Raw genomic sequence first — 19,696 nt, 5'->3', positions numbered from 1 at the left:
CTTACAAAAATAGCTGATTGTTTTGGGAAATTGCTTTGCAAAAAAATGTATACATTAGGCAAACTTGTGTATTAGGAGAAATTCGCTGATGGGTTTGCATAAGCATCAGGGTTTCTATTTTATTTTATTTTATTGGAAAAATTGCAAGCTGATGTGCAAAAGTGAACTGAACTTGGAAGAATCAGAAACAGGCAAATTTTGTGATAGTCCCTGCTGGCCTTCATCCATGAGAACTCAGTCTCCCTTCCACCCGAAGAGCAAAAAAGGACCTCACTGAGGTCAGCCCTGGCACAGCAAAATTTGGAAGAGGGAGCAACTGGTGCAACCATCTCCATGGGGCGAAGAGGATGCAGCTGGTGGGCTAGGCCTGTTCCAGGGAGTGCATCTGCCAGGGAGAGGTGGTGGCTCGGGGAGGGGAGGGTCCCTGCTTCAGTGCCAACTGGTCTGTGCTTGTTTCCTCCACACAGGGGACAGGTACTTGGACGCAACAGCAGGAAGCAGGCCTGGACTGCCAAGAGGCCGTTCCCCGCGCAGGAGGAAAGGAGAGTTTGCAAGCCTCAATTTTTGCTCACCTGCCCGAGGCACAGGAGAGGGAGCAAGTAGTAGCAGCAGCAGCAGCAGCAGCAGCCCCCATCGCTGACATTCAGCCGCCTCCCCCAACTGGCAAGCAGTGCCGCTGTGAATGTACATCCAGAACTCACTTTGCCATGGAGAATATTGCTTGACATTTTCCTTGCACATCTATTGCCAAAGTGGGAATTTGTAGCCGTGGAGTTGGCAGTATTTAGCTACTGGGGCTGTGGAGTGCCGCCCCCGCTCCTAAATTCGATCTGATCCTGCGTCCAAATCAGCAGTTTGGAGGAGCCCCAAAATGACCCGGGCCTCTCTTGCTGCAGAGGGTAGGACCCGTCCCGAACCCATGGCTTCAAGTTACAGGGAAGGAGATTCCGACTAAACACCAGGAATAATTTTCTGACGGTAAGAGCTGTTCGACAGCAAAATGGGCTCCTTTGGAAAATGGTGAGCTCTCCTTCCTTGGAGATTTTTAAGCAGAGGCTGGATGGCCATCTGCCAGGGATTCTTCAGCTCTGATTCCTGCATTGCAAGGGGTTGGACTAGATGGCCCAAGGGGTCCCTTCCAGCTCTACAATTCTATCATTCCAAGGCCAACCTGGATCTGGATCACACAAGGAAAGTGTGGCCTAGGGAGAGTCCCAGGGGGCAGAGAGAGAGGGCCAGAGGGCTGCATTCAAAATAAACAGGAAAACACCAGAGGGTGAGGAAAGAGAAGACTCGTCTCCCCCACCAAGGACCTTCAAATGTTTAAAGCAAACAGAAACCCTGTTCCGTTAAACAAAGAGCATGGTTCTGCGTGCCCTTTTAAAAGCAAACAGTGAGAGGACTCTAAGGGGGTCCTTTCAAAGGTTGGGTCCTGCAATGGAAGAAGTCCCCTTGCCCCAAGCTATTCATTTCAAGCAGTCAAATCTCCACCTGTGGATGTGGAGAGATGCAGACAGGGAAAGGAACTATTTGCACTCATCATTTTCAGTCGGGAGCAAATTGCATTGCACTAAGACGCCATTTGGGGACGCGGGTGGCGTTGTGGGTTAAACCAGAGCCTAGGGCTTGCCAATCAGAAGGTCGGCGGTTCGAATCCCTGGTGAGCTCCCATCGCTTGGTCCCAGCTTCTGCCCACCTAGCAGTTCGAAAGCACGTCAAAGTGCAAGTAGATAAATAGGTACCGCTCCAGCAGGAAGGTAAACGGCGTTTCCGTGTACTGCTCTGGTTCGCCAGAAGCAGCTTTGTCATGCTGGCCACATGACCTGGAAGCTGTACACCGGCTCCCTCGGCCAATAATGCGAGATGAGTGCGCAACCCCAGAGTCGGTCACGACTGGACCTAATGGTCAGGGGTCCCTTTACCTTTAAGATGCCATTTGCTCCCTTCCTCCGAGGATATTCCCTGCCTCCGGGACACAAACTAAACACAATAATGCAATCCTCGTTGTGGGATAGGTGGAATTTTCACTGCTCGCAGCTAGAGAACAGAGAGGGGTTTTTTAAAAAATAATAATAATAATTTAAAAGCACCCTTTCCTCCTTTCAGGACACTTTTGTGAGCCTCCTGGGAAGGCTGGGTTGGCCAGCTGTCCTGTAGGATGGATCACATTTCCATTGCTATCTGGTGACGGCGGCAAGAACGGAAAGACTTTTAAGAGCAGAATCTGCCTAACAGCCAATGAAGATCATGCTTAGCATTAATGTAGTGATCTGCTCACCTCGTGCCATTAGGAATCCTATTGGGAGCATGGTAGAAACCTTTCTCAGCTCAAGGGCCGCATTTCCTTGCAGGCAACCTTCGAGGGGCCACATGCCAGAGATGGGCAGGGTGTGGGGTTTTCTCCTCCCTTCTGGAGCTTTTGGCAAATGATGCGTTGTTGCGGCAGATGGCTGTTGCAAGACACCAGTTGCTGGAAACCGCTGGAAGGGAGAGGACTCTGGTGCGGATTGGGCAATGTGAGAACAGCATACTGGACTAGATGGGCCATTGGCCTGATCCAGCAGAGTTCTTCTGATGTTCTTAGCAGCTTATCAAATCAAAAGATGCAGCAGTTTGAGCCACAAATGGCAGAGCTCTTCCTCGGCTTACACCCAGCGCTTCTGAGGACATGTCCAAGGTCAAGTAAGGAATCGGTGGCTGAGCCAAGACTCAAGCCTTCCCCACCCCATGGCCTTGCACACACACTTCACTCACACACACACACACACACACACCCTCCCTCTGGTGTTTCAAGCCACAAAATGCCTCTCTGCAGCACCCTGGGGCTGTTTTCGCACCAGGCATCTGTTTCCGCTTGGAAGCAGTAGCTCGGAGGCGGGCGCGGAATCTCAATTCCTCCAGGCGGCGTAAAGATTAATTACAAATGGGCCTTTAAAAATAAATTTGACAATTTAGATGCAGGAGGAGAGAGGGGAATAAAGCTGTGACTCCCATTAGGAAGAAGATGACTCCTAAATACACTGTGTTAACAGCGTTCAGAGGCAGCCGAAATGTCGGCCTCCAGCCAGCTGCCTCGGGCACGCAAGCAGGAGGCGGCCAGAGGCAGCCGCTGGAGTTGCGCTGAGGGCAGACGAGTGTGAAAATTAATTAGGCACCAGGGCTTTTGCCGGCGAGGCGGGAGGGAAAACAGGGCAAGCCTCCCTGGACTGGCTTCTGAGCCAAATGCCCAGTGCTGCTTCAAAAGGCATGTCCAGGCCTAGAACAAGGGACGGTGTGTTATGGCTGCGCAGCTGATGCTACAGACACCATTTGCACATTCTGCTGCCTTTCAGCTGCTGTGTCCAACTTCACTCAGTCAGAGGCCTAAGGAAATACCTGCTGCAACAGGTTTGAACAAGCCGGCCGGAGCAGACCCTAGACTGCTGGACCATACGCAGGCAAGAAGAGCCCGGCCAGCCGCCCCTTCACTCCATCACTTCAAGGCCCCTCCCCAGGAAGTGTGTTCTGTGCTCACACCTCTGCTCAGCTTCCTGCAAAAAGCTAGAAACTAGCTTCAAAATGAAACCCGCTCGAAGACCACCCACATTAAGAGACCCTGCATGGCTTTGCCGTCTAAAGGGTCTCTGAGCAGCCTGTAAAGAAATCAGCCCTCTGGAGGAGGCTCACTGCAGTCAGAACATGTCAGGCTAAGCTCATATACCGTACATCCCACCCTTTCTAGCATCTCTGAGATACACATGGAGGGACTGCAGATTCCGCTGCTAGAACTGAGCGGATGAAAACTGAAAGAATAGGCTGTTTAGTAGAACAGATTTTCCTTTACATTTTTATTTGAAAGGATTTGGATTTTGTTTTTGTTTTTTAAAAAAGAGGGGTTGAGAATGGAGCCAAAATTCATCCCCGCCTCTTGCCAAGTATCTCTTCTTAACCCTGTCCTGTCCAGGCTCCGGGAGACGATGGAGAAAGGAAGTCAACTGAAACGTCCTCCTGCTAATCCCTTTCTCCTTCATTGAGATTTATCTGTTGCCTATTCATTGAGCTGATTCAGCACCACACAGAGATTGGAAGTGGCAGGGGAGAGGGGGAACTGAATGCGTTCAGAGGCATTTAAGAACTATCTCCTTGGCCGCAAAGAGCAGCAGGAAGCAGACGACTCCGCCAAGCCGAGCTTTGAGCTGCTCTCTCTAGCTAGGACATTTCAGCGACCTCTAGCTGTGGCACTGAACAATTTCCCATTTTCAGGTAGGGATGCAGCTATGGGGCTGACATCTAGCAGAGCTCCTGGGAGCAGTCTCCCATTTGCACTTGGCCTCTTCACCACAACCCAGACCAGCCATCTTCAGCCATTTCCTGGCCACTCCTCTAACTTAGACACTTCTTCTTCTCTCTTTGGCAAACCCTCGTAGGCGAGTAAGATTGTCTTCCATGAACATGGTCTTAACAGTGAGTCTGTAAGTCACTGTGGAGGCCAATTCTGGATCCACCCGTCCTTCCACAGTGGGGACATTGGTTTCCGGGCAGGAGTTGATCACGGTGTGGATTTGCCAAGCGTGCCTTCCTCTTAGCACGTTTCTCCCTTGGTCCTGAGTTCGAGTGTCTTCAAAGCCCACACCACCTTTGCTAAAGGCTGTACTCCAATTTGAGCGCTCACAGGCCAGTGTTTCCCAGTTGTCGATGTTTATACTACATTTTTTTAGACTGGACGCATTTGGGTCTATGCACAAGCAGGACAGATGTATGACAAATGTTCCTTGTGTTCAAGACCTCAGTGAAAACAACTGAAGGCTTATGACGGCCGGGGCGGGGCGGGGCGGGGGGGGGGAGGTATGGAAAAGGAGAGGAAGGTGAGGATTACCATACATCCACTACAGCTTCTAAATAAGGTCCATCTTAATACCTGTAGCTCCCTGCAATAGGGAGGAGGACACAGTGAACAGAAGTGATCCACCAGTGGAAGCATTAAAAGTTCGGTGTTGGGAGGGTTTGTTTCCAATGCCTGTTTCTTAGAGCAGCTTGGGTCATAGAATCATAGAACTGTGGAAAGGACCCAGGTTCACTGAGAGGTCCAACCCCTGTAATGCAGAAACCACAGATCGTAGCCTTTGCAGGAATAGTGGACCCAGAAGGTTTTGCAGAGCCTTTTCGCCAAGAGGAGAGGATGATTCTCCCAGAAAAGCTCGATTGGCCTCAAAAGACCTCGGTTTAGCAGGGCAGAAAGACAATTCCAGCTCGGCCTCGGCTACCAAAGCTATACACAACCCACGCCATGTGCCCTGCACAGCTCCCAAATTACAGAAGCTTTCCCCCACAAGAACGATTCACGCTGATCCCCTTTATCCAAAACCACAGTGATCAACCAAGTGTCCCAAACCCAAAAGGTCCCAATTGTGCTTCTGCGCTATGAAGTTTCTCTTCGTTTCAGCTGATAATGCTCTTCAGGCAAGTTTCGCAAGCGCTCGGCAGCCTGTGGGGAAAAAGGGAATTGGTGTGTGCAAAACAAAGTCAAAGAGAAGCCCCAGGAAAAGGAAAGCCTCTCTGCCCCAATCCAACCAGGCCTCAAACTTGCCAAAAAAGAAAGAACTTAGAATGACTCTATTCCAACAATATTCACCACTGCCCCTCCTGCCACCTTCTTTCTCGTTTCCACAAATCTCTGCCATAAATTGCCTTCTTAACCCATTCACAATGTGTATCTAAGAATGTGAGAAGAGCATTTGCTGGATCAGGCCAATGGCCCATCAGGTCCAGCACCCTGTTCTCACAGTGGACAACCAGATGTTGCGCGAAACCCAGAAGCAGGATTCAAGTGCAGGAATCTCCTGTGGCTTCCAAAAACTGGTATGTGGAAGCATTGCTGCGTAGAGACAAAGCAGAGCCATCCTGGCCAATAGCCATCGAAAGCCCTTTCCTCCGTGAATTGGTCCAATCCTCTTGTAAAGCCATCTAGACTGGCGGCCGTCACTGCCTCTTGTGGCAGGGAGTTCCATGGTTTAACTATGTGCTGTGAAAAGGCCTTTTCTTTCCTCTGCCCTGAATCTCCCAACGTCCAGTTTCACTGGATGTCCACAAGGTCCAGTGTTATGAGCGAGGGAGAAAAACTTATCTCTTTCCAGGCCAAGCACCATTTTACAAACTTTTATTCTGCCACCTCTTACTTGCCAAGTTCTACTCACCTGCTCGGGTGTCAAGTCTCTCTGAGCCTGAGCCAGCATTTCGTAGCCAACCATGAACTTGCGGACGGTGGCCGAACGCAGCAAAGGTGGGTAATAATGGGCATGCAGCTGCCAGTGGCTGCAGTCAGCGTCGAGGTAGGACCCTGTTGGGGCTCCTATTGGAGGAGGAGAGAAAAGGGGGTGAGGCTGGGGCACCACAAGGCAGAGCGTCAGGTGCCGGCTAGTGGAGGGGGTGCAGATGCGTTGACTGGATCAGGGCCAAATGGGTAAATCTGACCCTCACCGTCAGGAAGGAAAGGCTGGGAAGGAATTCAGAGCCAAGAGTTGGCCAAGGAGAGAGGACAGGGCAAACAAAAGACTCCCGTCCTCCTAGCAGAAAAGGGAAGGTTGAGAAGGCAGGCCTTGCATCACAGGGGGTTGGACTAGATCGGGGCGGCCCAACTTTTCATACCAAGTGAGCTTCAAGAGAAATTCAACACAAAATCCTTGGGCAGCTGAAATGGTGCCCATTTCTCTGCCCCACGCTTACCATGCCACCCCATGGAGTAAGGGAAGGAGATCTGGAAGAGGTTGTCGTACTTGGTGAGAAGCCTCTTCATGACGGAAGCCAGGCCTGAAACACAGGAGATCCAGAGACATCAGCCCGCTTGCCTTGTGTGCAAAATCTTGCTCAGAAAGCTTCCGTGGATTAAGATCCTTCATATAAAGCTCACAGCCCAAGCTCCGGCCAGCAGCAGGAATCCCACCTTAGGCATCTTTTCCAGAAAACAATTGCCCTGATTCTGCTGTGGCCGCCCACAGTCTCAACCTGGCTCCATCAATCAAGCCCACCTGAGACACAAGGCCAATAAAATGCGCAGCAGGGCCCCCTCCTAGGAAAAGCTTCCTCCCTTGGCAACAGTGATGGAGCTATTCTCAAGCGGCATCACAACGTTCGGTGGACCAGGAAGAGGCCCTTCATGGCTTGAATGCGGCCCCATAGATCAAATCATCTTTCCTTGACCTTAAAAGACCCCTCCAGGTGCTCGGGCCCACCTGCTCTCAAAGACCTTCGGCAGGTGACCTTTCCACACAACGTATTTGTTTATTTAATTGCATTTACAGTCTACCCTTTTCCTACAGGGAGATTGAGGCGGCATATGTAGTTCTTCCCAATGCTTTTCCTCAACAAGAAAAATAGGTGCCGGAACTCACCATGAAGTTCTTACAGTAAGTTGCTGGGCGACTTGGGGCAGCCCTGAACAGACGCCGGTTTGACAACATCTGTGCCTCCGGCTTCCCTTGCACACACAGACCTCACACCCAAGTCATAGCTGCCAAGTTCTCCCTTTTTTTAAGGGAAATTCCCTTATGCTGAATAGGCTTCCTCGCGAGAAAAGGGAAAACTTGGCAGCTATGACCCAAGTTCTTCCTAGTGACGCAGGTTCTCCACTCACACAATGCCAAGGGCAGTCTGTTCCTCTGGGAATGCCCCCCTCTATTCCTTCTTCTTGGATTGTCCCTGCTTCCCTTGTCCCCACATTTCAGGGAGGCAGCAGCGCCGGCCCCATGACCCCGCCCTCTTCTGCCGAGGCACTCACTGTCTCTTTCCCCGTCCTGGAGGTCCTGAAGGCGGCGGACGTGTCGTCGTCGAGGAAGCAGGAGGGTTTGGAAAGGCCACACCGCCCAGTAGGGCACCACCACCACCCAGTCTGAGTTCTCCACTACAATCCGCTCCTGCCAGGGATCACAAAGAGGGGCTCAGCCACAGGTCCAAGCACCACTGCCGCCCACCCCGCATGCCAGGGTTCCCCGACCTTCCTCTCAGCCTCCAGCTGGGCGTATTCAAGCAGCATGGGGACGCCACGCTCGCAAAGGTGCTTCTGCTGCGTCCGGTCCTCCAGGGAGGCTTCGTTGGGCAGGAAATTGCTGGCCCAGACCTAGGGAGGGGACGAGAGGGGATGCATCAGTGCAGCCGGTCAATTCAAAAGCCTCCATGCTCAAGTCTAACCAACTGAGGCGTAGTGGCAGAACATCTGCTTTCAATGCACAAGGTTCCAGGTTCAATCCCTAACAGCATCTCCAGGTAGGGCTGGGAACGTCCCCTGCCTGGAACCCTGGAGTCACTTGCTAGTCAGTGCACATCTGACTCAGGGGGAAGGCAGCTTCCAATGCAAATTTCCTTTGAAAACACAGTGCCTCAAGGCACACGCACGGCTTATAGTAGGCTACTTGCAGGCTTACATTGCCACCGTGTGGCCAACATTTTAAGAGCAAGTAAGATAAAGCTAAAAGGTAAAGGACTCCTGGACGGTTAGGTCCAGTCAAAGGCGACTATGGGGTTGCAGCGCTCATCTCGCTTTCAGGCTGAGGGTGCCAGCATTTGTCCACAGACAGCTTTCTGGGTCATGTGGCCAGCAGGACTAAACCGCTCCTGGCGCAACAGGACACTGTGATGGAAACCAAAGTGCACGGAAACGCCATTTACCTTCCTGTCGGAGTGGTACCTATTTATCTACTCGCGCTGGCGTGCTTTCAAACTGCTAGGTGGGCAGGAGCTGGGACAGAGCAACGGGAGCTCACCCCATCGCAGGAATTCAAAACGCCGACCTTTTGATCGGGAAGCCCAAGAGGCTCGGTGGTTTAGACCACAATGCCACCCGCGTCCCCTGAAGAGCAACTACAAGGACATTCCACAGGTCGGATTATAGAATTGGAAGGGACCCCCAAGGGTCATCTACTCCATCCCCCCCTGCAGTGCAGGAATCTCAACTAAAGAATCCCTGACTTTTGGCCATACAACCTCTGCTTGAAAACCTCCAAGGAAGAAGAGCCTGCCACCTCTGGTGGGAGTCCGTTCCACTGTCCAACAGCTCTAACTGTCAACATGTTCTTCCTGACGTTTAGCTGGAATTGCCTTTCGTGCCATTTGAACTCACTTGTTTGGGTCCCACCCTCTGAAGAGCCACTACCAGTCAGTGCAGGCAATAGTGAGCTAACTGGTTCAGTAGAAGGCAGCTTCCTAGAAAGTCTCCTTACCTGGCAGTGAGGGTGGGGGTTGGAACAGCCCATCATGGCTCCTTTGTTCTCAAAGATCTGCAAGGAGGAAAAGGAGCAATCTTATGCAAGTTCATGACTGGTACCTATCAGACTCCCTTTGAACTGACCAGTGGTCAAAGTTCCAAGGTACGGAAACTGGTTCCCTATTCTGGATTCTTAGTGAAATTGTGCTTTTGTAAGGTAAAGGTACCCCTGACCGACTCTGGGGTTGCGGCACTCATCTCGCGTTGTTGGGCGAGGGAGCCGGCGTACAGCTTCCAGGTCATGTGGCCAGCATGACAAAGGCGCTTCTGGTGAACCAGAGCAACACACGGAAACGCTGTTTACCTTTCCGCTTGGAGCGGTACCTATTTATCTACTTGCCCTTTGACGTGCTTTCGAATTGCTAGGTTGGGAGGAGCTGGGACCAAGCAACGGGAGCTCACCCCGTCGCGGGGATTCGAACCGCCGACCTTCTGATCGGCAAGCCCTAGGCTCTGTGGTTTAACCCACAGCGCCACCCACATCCCATCCTGCTTTTGTACAGTAAGCCAATTTCTACACACCCACATGTCCTTCTCTAGCCTACACCCAGGCAAACAAGAAGCAGGAACAGAGTTGAAAGATGCATTGCAGCCAGGCAAAAACGACGAGGATGCCCAGGCAGGTCAGCTCAGGAGGGTGTGTGGCCTTGGGAGAACCCCAAGGGCCAGTTAGAGAGGCCAAGGGTTCCCCATCCCTGCCTCAGATCGCTCGCCATTTTTGCCTTCTGAAAGGGAAGCTATTGCTTCTCTCCAGGAAGAACTGGCAGCCTAAGAAGGGATGGAGCAGGAGATAATGTAAGAACTGAAGAGCCTGCTGGATCAGGCCCAAGGTCCACTTAGTCCAGCATCCTGTTCTCACGGGGGCTAAGCAGCTGCCATTATGGGAGACCCAAAAGCAGGATCCGAGCACAAGAGCCCTCTCCCCTCTCCTGTGGTTTCCAGTAACTGGTATTCAGAAGCATTGCTGTCTCCAACTGGGGAGGCAGAGCAGAGCCATCGTGGCTTTCTGTAGCAGCAAGTTCCGTAGTTTAACTATGCTCTGTGGGAAGAAGTAACTCAAACAAGCAAGCTACAAGTTACAGAATTTGGAGGTGCAGGGAGAGAGAAGCCCAACAAAACCTCTTTAACTGTTCTTCCTTCTACTCTTGGACATTAGTGAGGGTTAGTAAAAATGAAGTCTTGGGGCAGGAGGGGTTGTGGTGGTTGGCCCAAGGTAGGTCCTTTCAGCGACTGACCTGCACCCAGGAGTAAGAAGCACCCAGCTCCACAGCTATCTCCGACCACTTGTCAATTACGCTGCGGATCTCGGCAAGTGACATGAGGGGCAGAGTCATGTCAGACCAGGGGTGGAAGCACATCACTTTGCTGGGAGGAAAGGAAACAGGAGAAGAAGCACAGATCCTAGAATCAAATGGCTGGAAGGACCCAGATTATCAAATCCACCCCAAACCCTGCCCATGAGTAACAAGCATAATCCAGACTAGTCTGCATTCCAAGTACAGGACAGGTCTGAATGAGGTATGCCACTCCTAAGTGGCTGCAGATTTTAATTCACATTTTAATTCCTAGAAAGTACACTGCTTAAATATTGTTTAAATAAACGCAAAGTGGTTTACAGAAAGAGTAAAACAGCAGAGGTGGCCTTGAGATCCCTGGGGCTAGAAATCAAAGCAGCTAAATTGGTTTAAGTCACGTACAGTGGTACCTCTACTTACGAATAACTCTACTTACGAATACGAATGGAGCTCCGTCCGCCATCTTGGATGTGGTTTAGATAGGATTTTTTCTACTTACGAATTTTTAGATAGGGTTGCTTCTACTTACGAATTTTTTCTCCCAATGCATTCCTATGGGATTCGACTTATGAATTTTTTCGACTTACAAATGTGTGTTCGGAACGCATTAAATTCGTAAGTAGAGGTACCACTGTATATGGAAGTGGAAAGCCAGACTGTTGGGCAATCATGATAACACAGAGGCAAGGCAAGACAAGCCTAGGAATTCCTACTCTGCAAAAACTGTTCGCAGTTTCTGCAAAAGGCAGAGAGATGGACTGGGCCAAGGAGGGCCCCAATCAAAAAGTGCAAAAAGAAGCAATACAAGGCAACCCTAACCCTAAGCCAGCCACTCAGCTCAGCAGGTGGGCAGAGCTGGGGAATACAAGGTGCCAGATTTACCACACGCCTCGAGCGGACGCTGCACGGAACAAGGGGTGGTCGCCAGCATCTGGGGAAGGAGAGGAAATCCAGTGAGAAACGCAGGTAGGCGGGCAATGGGTGCAATCCAGGAAAGGCAGGATGAAACCAGCGCACCAGGAGGTTGCACAGCTGCGATGTCGGCCTCCCTCAGACCCCACAAATTCATCTTCTAGCCCAGCCAGGGACTTGTCATCAGTGCTACTGCTCGACTGCAATCCCACCCGCCATCTCCTGCAGCGAACTCTGCTGTCCCCAACTCGGGAGGGACTTTCAAGCCCAATGTATACGGTGCACACTGTGAAGGGCAAGCGAGAGGTTTGTATAAAACGTTCATGGTGGTGCAGCATCCCCTCAGCACACTGTAAATCAACAAGGGGAAACTGTGCCTAATCCTGGACTACACAGAGATGCCATACTGCATGGATGCCTGCTGACAGCTCAGGAATTGACAGTGGATCTCCACGGACGGAGGGGTATCTTTAAGTGCAGCAAACAGGACAAAGAAGATCCCATTATTCTGCAGACTTCAACCATGGCTCCAGCATGAGATGGTCCCAGGCCCTTGCCTGTTTTGCACATAAGCAGCAAGCCAGTTGGAGCGCTCACCAAGAGCACCTGACCGACCCCTGGAATGGAATGCTGGACTGGATGGGCCCTTGAGCTCATCCAGCAAGGTTCTTATCGTGTTGCATTGCATCCTGCCTGAGAGAAAAGATAGGAGTCCTCCTCGGAGTGCTTTAGCAACTTTTGTCCCATCTGGATGAGCCTTTGAAACAAATCCAAACAAGCTGCCACTTCAGATCTGAGCTCCTTTCCCTCCATCCACAATCCCCTGGGACATCCATGGGCAGCTAGCATTTTCCAGCTAAGTCACGGACCCTCAACTTTGAAAAAATGCTGCAACCTGCAGCAAAACTGTCATGTGTCTCTTTTTTCTGACAAGGCCTTCCTCTTTTAACTGCTGGAATCCTTACTGCTGAACAGATAGCCCCACCAAAAACAAGAACACACAGCAACCCTAATTGGAAGCTATTCGCTATATTAACAAAGGATCCTGGCTCATTCCCTGTGGAGGAGGAATCATTCAATGGGTTCTCACTGAGCCTCATCTTCCTTGGTAAACGGTTAAACGCTAAGAAGAAAAACTAGGCGAATTCTTACCGGGCTCCGGGGCATCTGGTTGCAGTGCAGGGAAGTCGTTGTCAAAGACAAATGTGCTCTCGTAGTGGGGATTCACCTGCGTGAGGACAAACACAGCAAAACACAAATAGCAGTCAGGCTGCTGAGCTGCAAGGTCGCCCTCCCTACCCCTTGGCAATGCAGTACCTGGCCATTGGCTCTCTTGGCTCCGGGGCACAAAGGGTTGCCCGGATCACAGCGCGGGATGTCCTCCTGGGGTGGCTTCTCCACCTGCCCCTGCCACGGACGCCGCATGCGATGGGCAGAGACCAGCACCCAGTCATCACGCAAGGGGTTGTAGCGCAGGTGCTGGTGCTCTGGGGAGGGAGGGAGAAGAGTTAGAGGGGACAAGCGGCTAGAGCACCACCACCCACCACCATGACCCCTAGGACCCCCTTCCCCTTCAGCCCTGCCTGTCTCCCTGGCCTCAGACCCCTCCACTTCCTGACAGAAGCCCCTCCCCTCCAAGGCAAGCCCCACCCACCACGCCTAGCAGCAGGCCCCTCCCATTTAAGGCAAACACCACCCACGCCACACCCAGCATCAAGCCCCTCCCCTCCAAGGCAAGCCCCGCCCTTCTGCATATCAACCCTTGTCTCCTTGGCAACAGCGCCCTCCCACCCCGTGACAGAAAGGAATGGGGTAGAGCTAAGAAAGGCCTCTCAACTCCCAAGCCCCGCCCCGCGCAACTCCACCGCGCTATCCCTGCAGGAAGTACCGCTTGGCTGGAACTTCTCTCCGGCAGCCGCTCGCTCCGTCATCCTCCGCCGCTTCCGTCTCTCCTTCTCGCCGGCCCCGCCGGTTCATCACGTGACCTACAGCGCACCGTCACGTGAACTTGCCCTGAAGGGCGCGCGGGTTAGCCCGAGGCGCCGGGAGCACGCGGTTGGCCGAGCCGCCTCACGTGACGGAAGGCGCAGTGGGTGGTGCCCGGGGTTGGCGAGGGAGGAGCGAGGAGACGCGCGCGCGAAACGGCCTTCGAAGAGCATCGCCCCGGATCGCCATTGGCAGCGACGCTCGAGCGTCTTCTGCCGCCATTGGTCAGCGGGCGCAGCGCGGGGCGTGATTGGCCGGCCGTTCTGAGACGGCGAGGCTTGCCATTGGCTCTCCCCGGGGTTGTCCGGCTGCCTGTGGCGCAGGCGCGGTAGCCCCGAGCAGCCTCCTCCTCCTGCTGCTGCTGCTGCTTCTCCTTCTCCTCCTGGTTCCTGTCCTGCGTCGTCGTGATGCGGTGGCTGCCGGCGCCGCGCTGGGCCGGCCGCTTCGCGCGGGTGGCGGTGGCCGTGACGGCGGCGGCGGTGCTGCTGGTCGGGGCACTGCGCTGCTGGGTCTCCCTCTCGGCCTCGTCCCGCCGCTTCGAGTTCGACCCCGAGGAGATAGCGCGCCTCGCCAAGCACCACGCAGGTGAAGGGCGGTATAGAAATGTAGTAAACAGAAATAATTATTAGGGTCTTTCAGCTTCCCTTGCTTTTAATTTGGAAGGCATCTCGAGTCCCTGTCAGGTGAAAAGGCAGGGTGTAAACATTTTTTTGCTGTGAACCATCCTGAGATACATACAAATTTAAATAAATATGTGATGGTGGTGGTGATGATGATGATACACCTCACCTCTTGGCTGTTGAATATATATATATATATATATATATATATACACACACACACACACTCTGTGCAGTTTACCTTAAAAATAACCCTAACCAATAAAATTACCAATAAGGGGAAAAAATCATTGGTGATGGTTTGAGGCTTTCCGAAATTTAAAACAGCCATAGGTCAAAATTTGAACTGACTTTCTAAACACAGGTGTCTAGCCCTGCTTCAACCCAGAGGTTGGGCAGCCGTCTGCCAGGGGTGCTTTAGTTGTGGCTCCTGCATTGCAGAGGGTGAGCCTTTGAGGTGCCCTTCCAACTGTACAGTTCTTTGACTCCCGGTGGGCTTTTGAGGGAGAAGTGCCGTTTGTTTTAACTTCAACTCATTTCTTTTTTTAAAGGAAAGGTGTGGCATGAAAGGTATGGGATGAATTTAAATGCATAAATGTTTTCAGATCTGTGGAGGAGGAGGTGGCTTTTGCTTGGCCTTTTTCAGTTTACCTCAGGCAGCACCTTACTTTCCATCTCTGTTCTTCCCTTTTAGAGGCTGAAGTCGCCTTGCCATCAGCCAGACTCCTGGCTGCCCCAGAACGCACAAAACATCTCAGCCTGCTTGATGTTAATGGAAAAATCAACAGGGAACAGCTGTCTTAAGCCCAGCTTGCTTGGCTGCTGTTAGAGATGGTGTTTAGAAAGACAGGTCTTGCCAAGCAAGACAGTTTCGGGACTAAATAATTAGTTTTTAAGACTTGCTACTGATCTCTTACACGCTCAGAGCATGTAAAGTCAAATGCTGATGGTGTGGATGTACTTGCGGCTTCTTATAAGAGGGAATCATCTGATCTGTTCTACCCAACAAGGGATAGAAGCTTCATTTCCACTTTCACAAGAAAGGGAAGCTGTCCTCACCAGGACTCAGTGTGGCCTCCCCCCCCCCTTTCCTACAGGCCTGGACCACGAGTTGGCTTTTTCCAAGATCATTGTGGAATTGCGCAAGAAGCATCCAGGACACATCCTGCCAGATGAGGACTTGCAGTGGGTGTTTGTCAATGCCGGTGGCTGGATGGGTTCCATGTGCCTGCTCCATGCATCCTTCTCCGAGTACGTTCTGCTCTTTGGCACAGCCGTCGACGCTGGGGGACACTCAGGTAAGCTGGATTGAACCACACAGGATGCTGATATAGAGGGTCAGAGAAAAACGTTTCTCTCTTCGAGCATCAGGAGAATAGAATTGGCTCCTAGGTTTAGAGGAGTTTTTAAGTTTGACCTACAATTTCGTTGGTGGCGTTGGTGAAGATTACGTGGTGCGTTTGGATTTGGGCACAAGGAACATTACTTCATATGCATGTTCTGCAACCATATGCATTTTTTAGTCAGAAGTAGATCCTCTTACAAGTGGTAGAGCTTGCTCCCGAGTTAGTGCATATTGGAGCATTAGCCATAAAGGGTGGATGTTGGCAAGCTGCTGTGTCTCAGTGCACATCCTGTAGAACTGGGAGTGATATGTTTGCAGCTGGCTCACCTGCGTAAACTGGCTGCCACATTTTGCACTAACTGCAGCTTTTGGATCACCTTCAAGGGTGACCCCAAGTAGAGAGCTTTACATTAATTGAAACAGGAGGTTACCAGAGCTGGTAATAGGCAGTCTGCCCCACTGACACCACTTGGTCTTCTGCTCCCTCAAGACCTGATTGGCTGTTCAATTCTTGAAGGCAGGAGCCACCTTTCCAAACTCCTTCCTTTGGTGTAACCCACCCTGCCGCCGGTATTTCCGTCTCCCACTTCCTCACCAAAGGATGAGACCCCCTGCAGCTGGCGGAGGATGAGGTTTTGCCATTGCTTTCTCCATCTCCCTCCAAACAAGCAGTTCCAGTAAGAGCAGTCAAATCTCGTCTACTGAGTTGCATTGCCTCTTAGTCCTTAACTGCTACTGGATGCTGTTTCTTCCCATGCAGGTCGATACTGGGCCGATATCCACGATACCATCATCTCGGGGACCTTCCGGCAGTGGAAAGAAGGAACAACCAAAAGCGAGATCTACTACCCAGGTGAGTTGCATGTTCCTTGTAAGGTGATGCTTCTGTGGGAGGAGGAGCAGGACGTGACTCTTTTAAGTGTTGTTGCCTGTCTGTGCAGGAGATACCATCATCCACCGGTCTGGAGAGGCCACATCAGTGCAGTGGAGTGCCGGCACATGGATGGTGGAGTACGGCCGCGGTTTCATCCCTTCGACGCTCCCCTTTGCCCTTGCTGACACAATCTTCAGCACTCAGGACTTCCTCACCCTCTTCTACACTGTGCGTGTTTATGTCAAGGGGCTGCTCCTGGAGCTCAATGCCTACTTCAGCGACTCAGGCCAGTGAGCGCTCACTGCTCCTTGGCTCCAAATCAGTCATCATCCCCTTTGAAATGGAAGGTTCTCCTCCCTCCCTGCCTCCCCTTGGTTATGCCGTGTACTAGAGAGCAGTGGTGTAGCTCGTGTGCTCAGAAATACCCACACAATACTGGGAGCATCGTATGTGTTTCAGCAGGCATAGAGAGGGATCTACCAGCAGTAATAAGAGGGAATCCTGTCTTTCTAGCTTTCAATACCTGAATGCTTCCTTCATGTATTTCTGTACGTCTGCTGTGCTCTGCAATGTGATTTAATGGATGCTTTAATGGAAAATTTTAATGGAAATGTGGACAGCCAACATTCAGGGTGTCTTTGGCCATGCATAGACAAGAGAGAGGCCGTTGCATTACATTCTGGATGCAACCTACTGAGCTCGAGTCAGTGCATGACTTTTGCTTTTCTTTTATTCTTTTTTTTTGGGGGGGGTGCTTGAAACATATACACACATACCACCCTCTCTAGAAATGAATGGTGTTGGAGCAGCAGCAGTACAATGAGAGTCTCTGAGCTCCCGCAGTATATTTGCACTACTGTTTAACGCAGACAAAAAAATACTTCCTGCTAAATTTTGATCCTCTCCTACCCCCCCCCCCTTGATTCAATGTGGACATTTTCCTGTTCCTCTGCCGGTAGGTGTGATTGGTTCTTTGGGGTCTGTTGTGTGGGGCACTTGGCTCTTGGTCTGTGTTTGTAACATGACTTTTCCTGTATGTCTTAATCCCCACGGGGCCAATGTCTGGGAGGGAGCTGCCTTCCACCCTTCCATCCTCAAAATGGGTTGCACGTTCTCAAGAGGACCTCATCCAGTTTTATCCTGTAATACTAATACGGAGAGCCGCTGTCCATCGCCTTAACTTAGAGCCTTACTCTGGTGGCCTCTTCAGCTATGCACGCATGTGTAGATATATAGATATATATTTGTATACCTCTTAGTTTTGATGTCTGTGGCAGGATGCCATATGGCCACTGTTCCCAGGGATGGTTTTTTATTCAACCCTGGGGTAAGAATCTTGGTTGGAGCCTGCTTGGGCCAGACACTGCCCTTATTTCTTTTTTTCTTCCACAGTTCCTAATTGGGCTTGAACCCAATTTGGCTCAAAATTCAACTGGGTTGGGGGAGGGCCAAGCCCAGGGATAATTTCATGGGGGTAGCAAAACTGGGTGAAAAGTTTGCTTGGGCTTCCTGGTGGGTAGCCATAGTGGTGGGGTCATGGTTTCTTTAACAAAGACTGAACTCTTCTTGGCCACCACCAAATGTCAGTTGCCACCCCACCCCCACCCTGGTATAGCATAGTTCCAGGATATTTGGATGGTTTGGGGGGGGGGGAGAGAACTGGAATCCCCAAGAACATGTATTGTTCAGTTTTACTGCACCCACTGCAAACTGCCTGCCTTTAAGTAGCTTGCAGATGGGACTATGAAATGGGGCGGGGTTGCCCAAGCTGTAGTTCCAAAGGTTTTGATCGATCATGTATCTCTGCCCTAGCCACTTCCTCTTAGCACCTAATAACTGTGTTCTTCAGATAACTGACTCTGCAGAAGAAACCTTCCTTTCCCCTGCAAATGGAATCTTATTTGGTGGCAGGGCTACCCCAAAAAGTCAAGGATTGCAGAAGCTGTGCTTGCCAGCCCTCAGACCTTGTTTCCACCTCTGTCATTCCAAACCACTGTTTTTTCTTTCCAATCTTTTCTCTTGAAACGCTGTTGTAACTGGGCAGGATGTTTTTCTTCCACTCCTATCTATCATTTACCCCCAGTTCCTTTGCTTTTCTTCCTGGGGATTCCATATAGTTCCCACTGTTCTTTTGACTTGGGTCGTGTTTGCAGCAGTTCCTGTTCAAGAGGGAAGGAGAGAGCTCAGCTGGAGTGCTGGCATTCCCCACAGTTGCTGACAACCTTCCTGGGCTTTCTCCCCACCCACGACAACACAGCACTTGCATGGGGAGGCAGCAGAGCAGACTGCATGATCCAAGCCGGTCTTGCAATTTATTCCTTCTGGCTGTTTTGGTGGCAAGTGACAAGTGCAGGTAAAATGCCCAACCCCCTCCTACAAGAAGCAGCTGCGTAGGTGTGCCTTTAGAAGGGTCACCCCAGGTGCTCAATTATGTGTACTTGGTATGCTTTTGTCTAAAAACCCTGGAGCCAGGTGCTAGCTTACCTAATGGTCCCAGCTGATTAGCAAGCCTTAGAACCTGAAAGGGAAGCTAGTTCCCCTTCTTTAATCCACCCACCCCAACTTCCCCCGGGACTGAACACTTCTTTATTTGAATGAAGATGCAGTGATGGTTGCAGGCAGCTGACCTTTTTGCAAGCTTCCTCTGCCCCAGCTTCTGCTAGCTCTTGTCAGAGGAGTCCCAGGGGCTAGCATTAGCAGCGGCTGAGAATCTGGTGCATTTGCAGTACGGTATCCTTGTCACCATCAGCCAAACATGTAGCATGTGTCTGGTTACTGTCTCAGTTACTGCAACTGTGCCTCCGTGCACAGCCAACCTGGGTGTTTTGTTTGCCAGCCAGTGTTTGAGAATAAATTGGTGTGTATGATTGTTATACTTTGACAAAAAGATAATATAATGTACCATGATTAAACTTGCTGTTGTGTGTCTGCTTTTGTTATTGATTGTTGAAAACAGTGGCAAAATGAATATTTGCTTCATATTGAAACAAAATTTAAAAATTCCTTCCAGTAGCACCTTAGAGGCCAACTAAGTTTGTTATTGGTATGAGCTTTCATGTGCATGCACACTTCTTCATATACCTGATCTGAAGAAGTGTGCATACACAAGAAAGCTCATACCAATAACAAACTTACCGTAGTTGGTCTCTAAAGTGCTACTGGAAGGATTTTTTTTCTTTTGTTTCGACTATGGCAGACCAACATGCCTACCTACCATACCTGTACCTATAACTACCGGTAGGAACTATGGAAGGCACCACATTGAGCCGCATGAAATGGAAGTCCATCAACCTCACTGGTATCTGAAGAAGTGTGCATGCACACGAAAGCTCATACCAATAACAAACTTAGTTGGTCTCTAAGGTGCTACTGGAAGGAATTTTGTTTCGACTACGGCAGACCAACACACCTACCTAACTGCTTCATATT

At 51.0% G+C, this 19,696-nt stretch overlaps 2 protein-coding genes across 2 annotated transcripts; one reads left to right on the top strand and one right to left on the bottom strand.

Annotated features, from left to right (window-relative positions):
* Window positions 1-1,802: 1,802 nt before the first annotated feature.
* GALT (galactose-1-phosphate uridylyltransferase) lies at window positions 1,803-13,455 on the bottom strand. The gene is made up of 11 exons (XM_035100894.2): window positions 13,331-13,455; window positions 12,760-12,929; window positions 12,595-12,670; window positions 11,413-11,461; window positions 10,471-10,600; window positions 9,192-9,248; window positions 7,970-8,092; window positions 7,754-7,889; window positions 6,703-6,786; window positions 6,174-6,328; window positions 1,803-5,464 (listed from the first exon to the last, which is right to left on the bottom strand). Exons 1-11 carry the CDS (start codon window positions 13,371-13,373, stop codon window positions 5,399-5,401), a joined length of 1,089 nt encoding a protein of 362 aa, XP_034956785.1. The 5' UTR covers window positions 13,374-13,455; the 3' UTR covers window positions 1,803-5,398.
* A 324-nt stretch (window positions 13,456-13,779) lies between these two features.
* Window positions 13,780-19,268, top strand: SIGMAR1 (sigma non-opioid intracellular receptor 1). Its single transcript, XM_035100912.2, has 4 exons — window positions 13,780-14,013; window positions 15,146-15,346; window positions 16,154-16,246; window positions 16,335-19,268. The coding sequence occupies exons 1-4, from the start codon at window positions 13,836-13,838 to the stop codon at window positions 16,559-16,561; spliced, it is 699 nt and encodes a 232-aa protein (XP_034956803.2). The 5' UTR covers window positions 13,780-13,835; the 3' UTR covers window positions 16,562-19,268.
* Window positions 19,269-19,696: the final 428 nt, after the last annotated feature.

Source organism: Zootoca vivipara, chromosome 11 (genome assembly GCF_963506605.1).
Source record: "Zootoca vivipara chromosome 11, rZooViv1.1, whole genome shotgun sequence".
NCBI classification, from domain to species: Eukaryota; Metazoa; Chordata; class Lepidosauria; order Squamata; family Lacertidae; genus Zootoca; species Zootoca vivipara.
Note: the sequence above shows the minus strand (reverse complement) of the source record. Positions and strands in the feature narration are given on the sequence as shown.